The sequence below is a fragment of the Branchiostoma floridae genome, chromosome 11 (genome assembly GCF_000003815.2).
Source record: "Branchiostoma floridae strain S238N-H82 chromosome 11, Bfl_VNyyK, whole genome shotgun sequence".
Taxonomy (NCBI): Eukaryota; Metazoa; Chordata; class Leptocardii; order Amphioxiformes; family Branchiostomatidae; genus Branchiostoma; species Branchiostoma floridae.
This window is the reverse complement of record NC_049989.1, coordinates 23,441,274-23,457,357: the sequence shown is the minus strand read 5'-3', so window position 1 is coordinate 23,457,357 and position 16,084 is coordinate 23,441,274. Positions and strand designations below refer to the sequence as shown.

Sequence of the window (16,084 nt, the reverse complement as noted above, 5' to 3'; positions counted from 1 at the left end):
AACCCCTGCTTCGCCTATTGGGTCAGTTAGTCCTCACTCATAGTGAGCAATTGGGCTGGTCTCAATCATGATGTTTCTGACCTAGGGCAAAGAGTTGCTGTTACAGTTCCAATCATGTAACCCGTAACATTGAGTGGCCTTCAGGCCTTGTTACGGGGTGACCATTGAGTAAAAAAAAAAAAAAAAAAAACTACAGGACTGCTGTAACAGTAGAAAGATGGACACAAGTTGACAACACAAGCCACAACCTTGATGAAATCCGTTTATCTCAACAGAGATGAATTCTGCAAAACTTTTAAAAGCATGATATGTTCACATACAACTTCTAAAACAAACATAATCTTCAGTATATTATGAAATCACAGCATTAGAGTCGATTCCACATTACCAAGAAGGTCTTTCTTGCGTTTTGTTCCAACATTTTGAAAATCTTTATAACATTCTAAATGTGATAAGTAACTGTTTAGAACTATTTATAACATCTGCGTGGTGTTCTAAATATTTTCTATAGTGTTCATACATGTTAGAAACATTTCTAACATCAAATCCATTATTTCTGTTAGTTTCTAAACTGTTCCAACATAGATTCATCTTTTGTGATCATATGTTCGAACAGTGAAACAAATTGATGAAATTGGGTCAGTGGGCTGGGAAGAGGGCAATTCACACATCCCTGCCAAGTACAGGAAATTGTGTCTGTCTGACAGCTTTGACCACAAAAGAGCCAATAGTGTCTACTAAAGAAAATCTAAAAATACAAGACCCAAACAAAAGGCCCATCTTAGCAGCTTTGTTTATTGGGGTAATAAAAGTTTTTATGGAGGAAAAAAATGATGCAAATTGTTGGAACATATGATCACATGTTCCAACAATAACAAAAACACATAGATGTTTCTAAACTGTTCTAAATAAAGAGATATTTGTACCATTAATTTCCCAATATTTCCAACATATATAGATAGGTTCAAACATGTTCAAACTTTCATTTTCAATTGTTTGAACAATTTAGAACTTCAGTGACTGAAATATTCTTTTGCTTAGAATAGTTCAAACTTATTACAAATATTATTTCAAAACCCTCTCGGTGACTCGGAATCGGCTCTACATCTAAAATCTGACATTATTTTGCTTAATTCCAAAATTGGCACAATGTTGAGTCAAAACCCAATACACATTATAAAGACAGGAATCCTACATTTGGAGCTGCAACAATTATAACATTTTCATGAAAATGTGTAAGACATGAAAAAACAAACTTTTAGCTGCCCTCGATTAGCTTTTTTCACTTGTATCTTTAATTTTTAACAGCCCAAAAAGTTCATCTGATCACTGATTCAGTGATTGCATGCATGCTGCAAGATTTGCAAGTTCTGAATTTTACAAATTCATAGAAACTTTGCTTAACTGACCAAAACTGCTGTTTGAATGACATCTGTCACCAATACAGGTGAACTTTCGAGCTGGAACTGCAAGTAGCCTTTTTTTTCTGGGTGCCATGCAACATTCACATACCTTCTGATTTAATGTGCAGTGAAAATGGACACTAGTGGAAGACTTTTCTGAAAAGTACATGTAGTGTAAGAGGTTAACCCTCGGCCTACTAAGGTAGCCATATGGCACCAAATGTTGTGTTTTCTATGTGGTGATAGAGAAGGTTAAGGGTGGCTCTTGCGGTAAAGCTTCTCCAATCTGGAACGGGACTGTAACTTAAGTTACACTCTCACTGCACTTGCGTCAAGCTTGTGTCACTGCAGGGTTCGAAAGATGCTCAACAAATTTCAAAGATGAACAATTTTCTTCCTTTTTGTGTATTTTGTCGTCTTCTAAGTCATACTTTTACGTATTATATACGCAATATCTAAATCATAAAAAATCGGAGAAAATAACAAAACAGTGACGCAGTGAAGGAACCCCGCAGTGACGCAAGCTTGGCACAAGTCCAGTGAGAGTGCACCTTCAGCAACACAGAACAGCAGTTACTATCACCTAGCAACACAGAACTGTTGCACTGTAACAGTTTAAGGGTGGCTCTTGTGGTAGAGTTGTTCTCCCAGCTTCTCCAGTCTTGACCTGAAAAGAACAAGAAACAGCCAATGACTCAACTACCAGAGTTACCAAGTTAGGATTGATGTGTTAAAAAAATTCATATTTCAAGCTCAGTAGGGGCATCTTCTCTGGATAGTTTCAAAGAACACTTGCAGAGAGACGTGCGAAAGTTAGGTGTGACAGGTTGTTCAGTGTAATATAACCAGCTGCTGCCGCGCCGCGTGCCTGCGAAGCTGGTGTGTTACCCAAAAGGGCGGTTATACCAGCTATATAGATACAGATACAGAAGCTGGTGTGTTATGCCAAAGGGCGGTTATACCGGCTATATAGATACAGATGCAGAAGCTGGTGTGTTACGCCGAACGGCGGTTATACCAACTATATAGATAAAGATACAGATACTGTACAGACCTGTACTCCAGTTTCTTGTGGTTACAGTCCGGCACACCGTGGTAACCGTACAGAACTCCGAAACACGCCGCCGCGATCACACCGGTGGAGTCACTGTCACCTGCCAACATGGAACAATAAGGTTAGCAACACAGAACAGCAGCTGTAGAATGAATCTGTTGCTTAGCAATGCATTATGACCAGCTGTTACTTAACAACATAAAACAACAGTTACTGTAGAACTACTGTTACTTAGCAACACAATAGCAGAATTACTGTTATTTAGTAACACAGAACTGCAGTTACTGTTAGTCAGCAAAACAGAACAGCTAATTCAAGATTACTGTCACCTGGCAACATAGTAGGGAAGAATAACAAGAATTACTGTTACTCCAGCATCATATATGGAAAAGATTCTATTCTTTAATAAAAGATTATATTCTTATAACAGTAAGAGTGACACAGCAACAAAAAATAGAATTACTGTTACATAGCAACATAGAGTTGCAAAGAAGTCACTTAAACTGTACTACACCCGGTTGCCAGAAGTGCACCATGACTGCGATCACCGAAGCAAGATGCTAAACCTGTACTGTATCTGTACTACTGTACTATAACTGTACTACAACAGTACTGTACCGTACGTCCGTGAAACATGGACCGACTGCACAGCTCCTCCCAGCTTAGCTAGTAGGGCATCGTGCAATCATGAACATAGTAAACTTGTATCATTCTGTACTACAACTGTACTGCAACTGTACCATACCTCCGTGAAACATGGAACGGCTGCAGAGCTCCTCCCAGCTGTCCCCGGCAGCCAGCAGCGCGTCGTACGCGATCAGCGGAGCGTCGTGGCCGCGCCGGCCCGGCCAGCCGTCGCTGCTGATGTCGTCCTTGTAGATCTTGTCGCGAACAGCGGGGTCGTCGTAGTTGTCTGGCCACCTGGGAACACACAATGGTGACCTGTTCTCATACTGTTTTAGTACTGTAACAGTACCATTGCCAATGCTACGACACAAACTTATACATAGTTGTAAACTTTAAACTTTGTTCCAACACAACAGAAGAAAGACCATAGATTTACGGTCTAGTCCATAACATGAAGTTGGTGTGGCCTTCTTACTTAGGGTCGGAAGCCCCATCCAGCAGCCCCTGTCATCAAGTCATGTGTACTGAGTCCTAGACTTTTACTACTCTTGTTCTATCCATGGACTATACTCATCCTGTCCTTACTTTGGGTCGGAAGCCCCATCCAGCAGTCCCCTCTGCTCCGGTCATATGTACTGAGTCCTAGACTTTTACTACTCTTGATCTATCCATGGACTATACTATATGGGTCCATTCCGTGAACAAGGCTGACGGAGTCGGCTGAAAATTTGGGGTAAGTCCCAATTAAATGTGGTGTTGGTTAAGTAAAGTTTAGTCTTTTCCACAATGTCATTTACCAACATAGATGAACTTTCATACTATGGACTATACTCATCCTGTCCTTACTTCCGGTCGGAAGCCCCATCCAGCAGTCCCCTCTGCTCCAAGTATAATACCTGTCCTGTACTACATAAGTTCTGTAGTATTATTCTGTACTGAACTTGTCCTGAATTTGTGTCACAACTGTCCTGTCCATGTACTATACTTATCTTGTTCATGCATGTACGCACCCCAATTAAAATAATATTAGGTTTTAAATTTAAATTTGTACCGAGCTCAGACAAACCCATGGCACTGAAATGTAAAAAGTAAAAAACTCAAACAAAGCATGCACCCCTTCTCCATCAATCTGGAACACATCCTGAGTCGTATAAATATTGTACACAAAAACACTGTATAGTTTTGCAGTTTTGCAGACTGTATAGTTTTGCATCCTTCCCAATGAGAGGTGTAGCACCATCTTGCTCTCTTTTAGATCCTTTTCCTATTTATTTGTGGAATAACCTCAAACAAAGTATAGTTCACTCCAATTTTGGCAACAACCCAGCACCTTTTGAATTTTGAAAAGTTTAAAATGTGCACACGGCATACTGTAAATGCATTTAAGTTCGCGGGGATTTAATTTTGCGGTAGCGGTTAAAAGGACTTTTCGCGGTGGATTTAAGTTCGCGGTAACACCATAGACTGCAGTCTAATACCACAATAGAAAAATGTTCGCGGTGGTTTTAAGTTTTAAGTGGTCACCACGAAAACCGCAAATATTAATCCACCGCGAACATTTCTGCATTTGCAGTACTTACTTGGGGTCAGACGTCCCATCCAGTAGCTCCCTTTCCTCTAGATACTCCTCCCACTGTAATACTCCTGTCCTATACATGTACTACTCCTGTCCTATGTACTACTCCTGTCCTATCCATGTACTACTCCTGTCCTATCCATGTACTACTCCTGTCCTATCCATGTACTACTCGTGTCCTATCCATGTACTACTCCTGTCCTATCCATGTACTACTCCTGTCCTATCCATGTACTACTACTGTCCTATCCATGTACTACTCCTGTCCTATCCATGTACTACTCCTGTCCTATCCATGTACTACTCCTGTCCTATCCATGTACTACTACTGTCCTATCCATGTACTACTCCTGTCCTATCCATGTACTACTCCTGTCCTATCCATGTACTACTCCTGTCCTATCCATGTACTACTACTGTCCTATCCATGTACTACTCCTGTCCTATCCATGTACTACTCCTGTCCTATGTACTACTCCTGTCCTATCCATGTACTACTCCTGTCCTATCCATGTACTACTACTGTCCTATCCATGTACTACTCCTGTCCTATCCATGTACTACTCCTGTCCTATGTACTACTACTGTCCTATCCATGTACTACTCCTGTCCTATACATGTACTACTCCTGTCCTATGTACTACTACTGTCCTATCCATGTACTACTCCTGTCCTATCCATGTACTACTCCTGTCCTATCCATGTACTACTCCTGTCCTATATACATGTACTACTCCTGTCCTATCCATGTACTACTCCTGTCCTATCCATGTACTACTCCTGTCCTATCCATGTACTACTCCTGTCCTATCCATGTACTACTCCTGTCCTATCCATGTACTACTCCTGTCCTATCCTTGTACTACTCCTGTCCTATCCATGTACTATACACATCCTATCCTTACTTGGGGTCAGACGTCCCATCCAGTAGCTCCCTTTCCTCCAGATATTCCTCCCACTTCGCGGGAAAGTAGAACCAGGCCTCCTCGTTCTCGTACGCGCTTCGGATGCTCTTCTTCACGTACTCGAGTGCCCGGGGCAGTGTGTCGAGTAAACCCTTCCCCCACTCACGCAGCGGCTTGTTCTGGACGGCATACGACACGAAAAGGGCCGAGGCCAGGGCGCCGCAGTATCCTGGAACACACACACAGGCAACAATCATTTATAGTTCAAGTAAAGCCATGTCACAGTTTTGCATATATCAAGTCCTTATGAGTTCCTTATTAAAAATTTTCAATATCTTTAAGACTTTTCGAATTAGTTGGCTTTATGTGTGATGCAGATCTGGCATATAGATAACACATTCCGTGCATCTATTTAGTAGGTTTTTCAATTCCCACATTCTGTATCTGTATCTGTATCTATATAGCCGGTATAACCGCCATTCGGCGTAACACACCAGCTTCGCAGGCACGCGGCGCGGCAGCAGCTGGTTATATTACACTGAACGATCCGTCACACCTAACTTTTGCACATCTAACTGCAAGCGTTCTTTAAAACTATCCAGAGAAGATGCCCCTACTGTACTTGGTGATAACAAATTCCAATCTACGATAGTTCTGGGAAAATACGAATTTTTGAACACATCAATCCTAGCTTGGAAACTCTGGTACTTGAAGTCATGGCTGTTTCTTGTTCTTTTTTGAGCTGGTATTAGATACTTATCAGTCGGTACGTCCACCAGCTTATTGGTCATTTTATACATCATGCAAAGTCTGGACATTTTCCTTCTGTCTTCAAGTGATGTCCACTGTAGATCTGTTTTCATTTTGGTAACACTAGCATCCCTGTTGTAGTTGTTTGTACAGAATCGGGCAGCTTGGTTCTGTACCCTTTCAAGTTTATCTTTGTCTTTCTTTGTATACGGATCCCATACTGTTGCAGCATATTCAAGGTTAGGTCTTACCAGTGACGTGTATGCAAGTGATTTTACGCGGGCTGGGCATGCCCACAAGTTACGTTTGATCACTCCCAATGTCTGTTTGGCCTTGGTTGTTATTTTGTTAACATGGACACCCCACTTCAGCCCAGTTGTTAACGTAACACCTAGGTATGGGTGGCTTTTTGTGGTTGCTAATGTCTGACCACAAAACTGGTAAGGGGACACATTTGGTGTTCGTTTGTTCGTTATGTGCATGATATAGCACTTATCAGGATTGAACTGCATAAGCCATTTCCTTTGCCATTCTTCCAGGGTGTTCAGATCTTTCTGAAGAAGTTGTGAGTCATTCTTTGCAGATACCTCTATATATAGCAGACAATCATCGGCGAATAACCTCACACTTGAATCGAGCTGGTCTGGCAAGTCGTTTATGTACAAGAGGAAGAGCAATGGTCCCAGAACAGTCCCTTGTGGAACTCCCGATGCTACTTTAACTGGAGCTGAGGCCTTCCCTTCTACCACTACCGTTTGCTCTCTATTCGTCAGGAAAGCCTTTAACCAGTTTAATGTAGAACCTTGAATTCCATAGTACTCCAGTTTTGTTATGAGTCTGCTATGTGGGACTTTGTCGAAGGCTTTAGTGAAATCAAGTATTGCTAGATCCACCTGTCTTTTATTGTTCAGTGCCCCAGCTATGTCGTGAACTGTTAAAATAAGCTGTGTTTCTGTTGATCGCTTTGCTCTGAAACCATGCTGGTAGTCCGTTAGTATATTGTGGCCTTCCAAGTGTTTCATGATATGGCTATGAATAATGTGTTCGAGTAGTTTACAGGAAATACAGGTAAGTGAAACAGGTCTGTAGTTACTGGGAACCGCTCTATCTCCCTTTTTGAAAATGGCGCATATGTTTGCATCTCTCCAGTCTTGGGGGATTTCTCCTGTGTCAAGCGATTGTTGGAAAATGTTAGTCAAAACAGGTAAAACATTGAAGGGTATCATCATGTTGGAAATTCTACCTCAAACTTCTATATTACACAAAAACATCAACAGTCTGATTCATGACTGATCTGACCAAGGAGGTTAATATAGAGGTTATATTAGTTATCTATGTAACCTCCTTGATCTGAAAGGGTTATGGTGGGTTAAGGGTTAACTAATTGACTAACCATGTGGGTTATGGTGGGTTAAGAGTTAGCTGATTGACTAACCATGTGGGTTATTGTGTTAAGAGTTAACTCATTAACTAACCATGTGGCTTAGGTGTGTTAACTGATTAACTAACCATGTGGGTTATGATTGGTTAACAGTTAACTCATTAACTAACCATGTGGGTTATGGTGGGTTAATAACTAACCACGTGGGTTATGGTGGGTTAACTAACCATGTGGATGATGGTGTGTTAGAAGTTAACTAATTGACTAACCGTGAGGGTTATGGTGAGTTAACAGTTAACTAATTACCTAACCATGTGGGTTATGGTGGGTTATTAACTAACCGTGTGGGTTATGAGGGGTTATTAACTAACCATGGGGGTTATGGTGGGTTATTAACTAACCATGTGGGTTATGAAGGGTTAACAGCTAACTCATTAACTAACCATGGGGGTTATGGTGGGTCATCCGTCCACTCTCAACGCTGAAGGCGATCAGATCGTCCAGCTGATCCAGCCGGGGACAGCGTAACCCGATACACATGGCGCGCATGGCGGCTCCGCACCCCGTACCTGTGGTGCACAACATCATACGTCAATGAAGGTTAGAATCTCCAAGCAGATCCTACAAAGGCATAAGATAGTATCAAACAGGCCAAGAAGTGTAGTCAGCCAAGAGGTGGATATTTGCGCAGTAGCCAAACACACTCCTAAGCCGGCTTCACTCCTCTGGCAGCTTTTGGTACTATCTTATGCTACCGTAGGATCTGCTTGGAGATTAGGTTAGACATCCAGGTAATCAGATACGCTAAACAGCACTTACTCAAGCAACTGGATATGATTTTGGAAACAGTCAGACGTTTCAGGTAGCAGCCACTACCTTAAGTTTCATCTTATTGTCATACCCTATTAAAGAACTATGAATTTTAATTGATATGTAATTAAAGGAGGTGAAGACAAATTTTACACCACTGAACTGCATGACATGTAAAGTTTGCCAAATAAACCAATATACACTGTCTAACACTAACCACTGGGGTTGAAGGGTATATGCCAGCCACTGATGGCACCTTAACACTAACACTTACCACTAGGGTTGAAGGGGATATGCCAGCCGATGATGGCACCTTAACACTAACACTCACCACTAGGGTTGAAGGGTATATGCCAGCCACTGATGGCACTGCCTGGGCTCATCTGCTTGCAGCCTAATATGGACGTTGGTCCAGGTTTCCTCCCCTCCATGTCGTTCATACAGGCCACGTAACGCTTACACAGCTCAAGGTAGATGTCGTCCTTCTTGTCGGAGTCTGGGAAGAGATCAGAAAGAAACATTGTTGAAGAGATTCATTAGTCACGTATGTTCACAATTAATAGAATTTTCATCAAGCAGTGACTACTTTTTAAAGGTAAACACACGTACCTCCAAATTTTCGTGAGCAAGATGGACTGATAGCCATCTAAAGGTTGGAGGTACATGAGTGTGTTTACCTTTAAAAAATAGTCACTGCTTGATGAAAATTCTATTAACTAGAAAGAAACAGCATTACAATAACAATCTCCTAGAGTGAAAATAAATTGTAAGATTCAAATGACCTCTCATTGCAAATATTGTTGTCGATGATATGATGTTATATACTCCATTTTTGATGATATGTAAGTTAGCCTACACCATGTACATATAAATGTTCTTTTTATGTATTGTCTATGTGTTTGTCAGCAGGGCTAGCCCTTTGTAATAGCCGTAGGCTAGTTGGGCAGCCCTGGCTGTGTGTTCGGTACAGCCAAACCAATAAATGAATAAGATTCAAATGGTGAAATTTACATGTACATGTCATTGACTCATTGTATTGTTTGTATGCTTTCAGTATGTTTGTTTTTGTCAGTCTATGTCTGTAGTTATTTGAAGACACTGTAGAGTGGCTTGCAGGATTTTTTTTTGAGGGGGGGAGATTCTTTTGTAGACTTGTTTTGTAGCCTCTCCTTCATCCAAACAAGGAGGTTAAAAGAACCTCTTTGATCATTCTAAAGAATGCATCTTAAAATATATCACCTTGGCCCCCTTCCAATTTATTACAAGGTAACTGTTGCTTCTTGTGATGTGATTATACAATGTACAATGTATTAGTAATCTCCAAGCAGATCCTACTGTGCCATAAGATAGTATCAAAGGTGGCCAAGGAGTATAGCCGGCTAAGGGAGTCAAATGGGCACCGGAGTTTGATACTACATTTTACGCACCGTGGATCTGGTTGGAGATTAATGTATTAGTACTGTTTGGGGTCTGACTAAAACTCACATAGGCCTCCCAGCTGTCTGCAACTGTCACATTCCTATCTACATCACACAGACAGACTTTCCAACCAGGCCAGAACAACTTGCGCATTTCCTTCTCAACATGTACATGGAGCCAAATTTTCCTAACCGGGGCATCTTCAATGCAATATTTTGGTTCCTGGACGTACAAAAAGTTGATTCTGAACTGCAAAATCAGCATGAAAACTGAGTCTGAGGAAAAAGTATGTACCTTGGTACACACTAGGGGTGAGTACCGGTATGTTGTACTGGTACAAAAACGTTTTTTCTTGTTGGACCGGTCTGAAAAAACCTGACATGAAAAAAATCAGTAGACCGGATGTTGAACCAAACAGAAAATGAACAGACTATACCGGCACTACGGCGGCAGGCGTTCATATGTTTTGAGGCTTATTGGTAAAAAAAAATAGCTAGAGTGAAGTAGAGGAGAGTTGACAGTCATTTTTATCAATTTTCTTCAGTCAAACCTGGTGTAACTTAACAGAGGCAGTTAGTGTTGTTTACATGAAGATAGGAATTTAGAATGCAAATGGACGTTGGATACTCCACCAAACAGATGCCTTTGTAGGTAAATGAACCATTGTTGCCCATTCACAAGCTTTCTCAGATAGTTAGGTCCAGGTTCAGGTCCACACCTGATCCTCTGGACCTGGACCATACCTGGACCTGAATTTTCTGTACCGGTACCCAGCCGAATACACACAGTTTCAGGAACACTCAGAGGATGAGATTTAAGTCTTCATCTTGACATCTTGCTGAAAGTTTACTTAAAGATGCCTGCAAACCAAGAGGATGAATTGGTCTTGGCTGTGGGTTAAGTAGCCAAGGAAATTTTGTACCTTAGCCGAGTGCGTACTTCACAAAGTTGGAATATTTTCCCCACTGCTATCTGACATGACCCAGCCATTCTGTGTTTATCTCCTCACTGAAATTCTTCTCTGATATAAGATCTATTCTGTGTACAGTTGCTGAATGATGACCAGTTTGCATGATTAGTCCTTTTAACTTACTAGTAATGTCATAATGTTTTCCTTTAAATTTATAATCACTCCAATCTTTGAAAAAAATTGGTGGAATTTTTTTTCACTCACGCAACTTAACAGCCTTAACAAAATGTTTGAATTGGAAAAAAAACATTGTCTTTGCAACCCCACAAGCTATGCAAAATCCTCAGTTCACTGCATGTTTTTTTCTACAAGTAAACCATCACTTACTTATTTAATTAGTGCAGTTTACAGTAGTGAGGACTTGATAGATATCAAGACGTTGGTGATAAGACGTGGGCCTGTGCCCTAAGATAGTCAGAGTTATCTTAGATATGCGAGTCCCGTCTTGAGTGTGTGTCTTGCTCTGGAGACTGTCTCAAAATATAACACACAAACAAGGTCGTGTTTTTTCTTGGTGTTTACTTGTAAATATTTACAAACAGCTGTTATTGAGTGTTTCTGAGTAAACACCAACATACAGAGTACCAGGATAGCAGTGAGGATCTAGACATATGTGACTCTAATGATTAGCCTCTATAGGATGGCTTTTTGGGAAGGTAAGGTCTGAAAACCAATTTAATCTTTAGTTTGCAGACATTTCTGTGGGAAAGATGAGGTCAAAATGAGATCTGATGGTTGGGAAGAAAACCTGCATCCAACTGGAATGTTCACTCCCGAAACAGTGTACACCAAGGTGCAGATGTCACTCCCGAAACAGTGTACACCAAGGTGCAGATGTCACTCCCGAAACAGTGTACACCAAGGTGCAGATGTCACTCCCGAAACAGTGTACACCAAGGTGCAGATGTCACTCCCGAAACAGTGTACACCAAGGTGCAGACTTGGTCTGTGAAGACTAAATACAGTCACTTCTTAGTGTCTGTGACCAGATGTAACCAGGTGAGAAGCCTTACCTGTAACCAGGTGTGTTACCAGGTGTAACCAGCCTTACCTGAAACCAGGTGTGACCTGCCTTACCTGAAACCAGGTGTGTGAAATCTTACATAATTATGTACAGGTGTGTTATCAGGTGTGACTAGCCTTTACTTAATATGTGTATTAACCCTTACCTAGAAACAACTTGGTGTGCGCAGCTTTAATCATCTATAGCCAGGTATGACCAGCCTTCCCTACTGGTATAACCAGGTGTGTTACCAGGTGTGTTAAAACCCTTACCTATAACCAGTGCCTCAGCCATAGCCAGGTGTGTTAACCCTTACCTATAACCAGTGCCTCAGCTATAGCCAGGTGTGTTACCAGGTGTGTTAAAACCCTTACCTATAACCAGTGCCTCAGCTATAGCCAGGTGTGTTAACCCTTACCTATAACCAGTGCCTCAGCTATAGCCAGGTGTGTTACCAGGTGTGTTAACCCTTACCTATAACCAGTGCCTCAGCTATAGCCAGGTGTGTTACCAGGTGTGTTAACCCTTACCTATAACCAGTGCCTCAGCTATAGCCAGGTGTGTTACCAGGTGTGTTAACCCTTACCTATAACCAGTGCCTCAGCCATAGCCAGGTGTGTTAACCCTTACCTATAACCAGTGCCTCAGCCATAGCCAGGTGTGTTAACCCTTACCTATAACCAGTGCCTCAGCTATAGCCAGGTGTGTTACCAGGTGTGTTAAAACCCTTACCTATAACCAGTGCCTCAGCTATAGCCAGGTGTGTTAACCCTTACCTATAACCAGTGCCTCAGCCATAGCCAGGTGTGTTAACCCTTACCTATAACCAGTGCCTCAGCTATAGCCAGGTGTGTTACCAGGTGTGTTAACCCTTACCTATAACCAGTGCCTCAGCTATAGCCAGGTGTGTTACCAGGTGTGTTAACCCTTACCTATAACCAGTGCCTCAGCCATAGCCAGGTGTGTTACCAGGTGTGTTAACCCTTACCTATAACCAGTGCCTCAGCTATAGCCAGGTGTGTTACCAGGTGTGTTAACCCTTACCTATAACCAGTGCCTCAGCCATAGCCAGGTGTGTTAACCCTTACCTATAACCAGTGCCTCAGCTATAGCCAGGTGTGTTACCAGGTGTGTTAACCCTTACCTATAACCAGTGCCTCAGCCATAGCCAGGTGTGTTAACCCTTACCTATAACCAGTGCCTCAGCTATAGCCAGGTGTGTTAACCCTTACCTATAACCAGTGCCTCAGCTATAGCCAGGTGTGTTACCAGGTGTGTTAACCCTTACCTATAACCAGTGCCTCAGCTATAGCCAGGTGTGTTACCAGGTGTGTTAACCCTTACCTATAACCAGTGCCTCAGCCATAGCCAGGTGTGTTAACCCTTACCTATAACCAGTGCCTCAGCTATAGCCAGGTGTGTTACCAGGTGTGTTAACCCTTACCTATAACCAGTGCCTCAGCTATAGCCAGGTGTGTTACCAGGTGTGTTAACCCTTACCTATAACCAGTGCCTCAGCTATAGCCAGGTGTGTTAACCCTTACCTATAACCAGTGCCTCAGCTATAGCCAGGTGTGTTACCAGGTGTGTTAACCCTTACCTATAACCAGTGCCTCAGCTATAGCCAGGTGTGTTACCAGGTGTGTTAACCCTTACCTATAACCAGTGCCTCAGCTATAGCCAGGTGTGTTACCAGGTGTGTTAACCCTTACCTATAACCAGTGCCTCAGCTATAGCCAGGTGTGTTACCAGGTGTGTTAACCCTTACCTATAACCAGTGCCTCAGCCATAGCCAGGTGTGTTAACCCTTACCTATAACCAGTGCCTCAGCTATAGCCAGGTGTGTTACCAGGTGTGTTAACCCTTACCTATAACCAGTGCCTCAGCCATAGCCAGGTGTGTTAACCCTTACCTATAACCAGTGCCTCAGCTATAGCCAGGTGTGTTAACCCTTACCTATAACCAGTGCCTCCGCCGTAGCCAGGTGCATGACCGTGTCATCACTAACCGGCCAGCCCGGCAGCTCCACCGTGATGTTACTGAGTCCGCCCAGCTCCGCCAGCTGCTTGTGGATTTCCACTCCGGACTTACAGTACTCCCATTCCTGGTTCTTATAGCCTAGAGCATCACCTACACCACTCAGGACCATGGAAGCCTGGGGAATACATGTACATCACAGTTAGGGAACTGCAGTTTGGGAGAGAGCTGCTAGGGGTGACTTACATGTACAGTACTCCCATTCCTGGTTCTTATAGCCTAGAGCATCACCTACACCACTCAGGACCATGGAAGCCTGGGAAATACATGTACATCATAGTTAGGGAACTGCAGTTTGGGAGAGAGCTGCTAGGGGTGACTAACACTACAGTACTCCCACTCCTGGTTCTTATAGCCTAGAGCATCTCCTACACCACTCAGGACCATGGAAGCCTGGGGAATACATGTACATCATAGTTATAACAGGGAACTGCAGTTTGGGAGAGAGCTGCTAGGGGTGACTTACAGTACTCCCATTCCTGGTTCTTATAGCCAAGAGCATCACCTACACCACTCAGGACCATGGAAGCCTGGGGAATACATGTACATCATAGTTAGGGAACTGCAGTTTGGGAGAGAGCTGCTAGGGGTGACTAACACTACAGTACTCCCATTCCTGGTTCTTATAGCCAAGAGCATCACCTACACCACTCAGGACCATGGAAGCCTGGGGAATACAGTACATCACAGTTATAACAGGGAACTGCAGTTTGGGAGAGAGCTGCTAGGGGTGACTTACACTACAGTACTCCCATTCCTGGTTCTTATAGCCAAGAGCATCGCCTACACCACTCAGGACCATGGAAGCCTGGGGAATACATGTACATCATAGTTATAACAGGGAACTGCAGTTTGGGAGAGAGCTGCTAGGGGTGACTTACAGTACTCCCATTCCTGGTTCTTATAGCCAAGAGCATCTCCTACACCACTCAGGACCATGGAAGCCTGGGGAATACATGTACATCATAGTTAGGGAACTGCAGTTTGGGAGAGAGCTGCTAGGGGTGACTAACACTACAGTACTCCCACTCCTGGTTCTTAAAGCATAGAGCATTGCCCACACCACTCATGATCAGGACCATGCAGGCCTGGAATGCAGGACAGTGTACATCAGGTCAAGGAAACTAATCTCCAACCAGATCTACCGGTGGCATAAACTTTTCTAAAGGAGTTTAGCTGGCCAATTTCTGACGCACGGGTGGGTGTGCATTACAGTACCCCACCTACAACTGGACACCACACTGGACCAAGGAGGCGGGAATACATGTAACATTAACGTTACATCATAGTTAGGGAACTGCAGTTTGGGAGGAAGCTGCCAGGGAGACAAATCAGTTAAATAAAATCATCAACACTTTTGACAGTGGACATTCACAAAAGCTAAATGAATGGCGCTGATCAAGGAGGTTAAAAAAGAATCTCTTTGCATTGCGCAAAGAAGTAAAGTAAAGAAGCTTCTCCACTCCTTGCAGTCACCTCAGATTAACTTGAGTAACTTGTCCAAAAGGAAACTACGCAATGCATAAATCTCCCGAGCTCACAATCAATGTGGTGTCATCATTACCATGTAAAACACAGCCTCAACTGCTAACGTTATCTATGAACTAAATTAGTTTTATGAACTCCAGCTGACCCTCGTACCTTGTACCTCTCCAGCGAGTCTGTATCTGAAGCCATGGCAACGGCCGGACTTAACCGTGCTCTAGGCGACTTGACCTTGACAAGATGGTGTGTCTTGACCTTGAGAAGACCGTGCACAGTTCCTTCAGAGTTCCTTCCCCCGCTGTGGAGGCAGACAGGGTGTAATTTTAGCTTGGCTGCAGTCCTATCGTGACTACATGCCTGTCGGGTCAGGGGTCAAGGGGCGGGGCTGGTACAGGCGGAACCATTCAACTGCAGGGGTGTGCCTTGGGAGATACCACTGCACATGTACAGGGGAAGGGTTAATTTTTTTCGATTCGGGGAAAGAGCTGACAGAAAGTTAAACGTTCAGTTGCTCTACATATGTACTAGTGATTGTTATAAAACTATAAAGTTATATCACTTCATTGCAGAAGAACAAGAAATAGAAACGTAGGGGTGCAAACTTTATTTTGCTGAGCAAAACACTGCGACGTTTATATAATCCTCTCGTACATGTTCAACTGCA

At 42.9% G+C, this 16,084-nt stretch overlaps 2 protein-coding genes across 4 annotated transcripts in view; one reads left to right on the top strand and one right to left on the bottom strand.

Annotated features, from left to right (window-relative positions):
- The window catches only part of LOC118425260 (CUB domain-containing protein 2-like), a 104,934-nt gene that overhangs the window by 38,538 nt on the left and 50,312 nt on the right, over positions 1–16,084 (top strand). The window lies entirely within an intron of this gene.
- LOC118425262 (protein ADP-ribosylarginine hydrolase-like protein 1) lies at positions 1,652–15,820 on the bottom strand. 3 transcript variants are annotated; one of them, XM_035834048.1, is made up of 8 exons: positions 15,577–15,820; positions 13,855–14,053; positions 8,838–9,002; positions 8,140–8,265; positions 5,566–5,794; positions 3,203–3,378; positions 2,458–2,557; positions 1,652–2,070 (listed from the first exon to the last, which is right to left on the bottom strand). In XM_035834048.1, exons 1-8 carry the CDS (start codon positions 15,610–15,612, stop codon positions 2,019–2,021), a joined length of 1,083 nt encoding a protein of 360 aa, XP_035689941.1. In that variant the 5' UTR covers positions 15,613–15,820; the 3' UTR covers positions 1,652–2,018. The 3 variants fall into 3 exon arrangements, with proteins under 3 accessions (XP_035689941.1, XP_035689942.1, XP_035689943.1); XM_035834049.1 differs by lacking the exons at positions 13,855–14,053; positions 15,577–15,820 and adding an exon at positions 13,811–13,823; XM_035834050.1 differs by lacking the exons at positions 13,855–14,053; positions 15,577–15,820 and adding an exon at positions 13,767–13,780.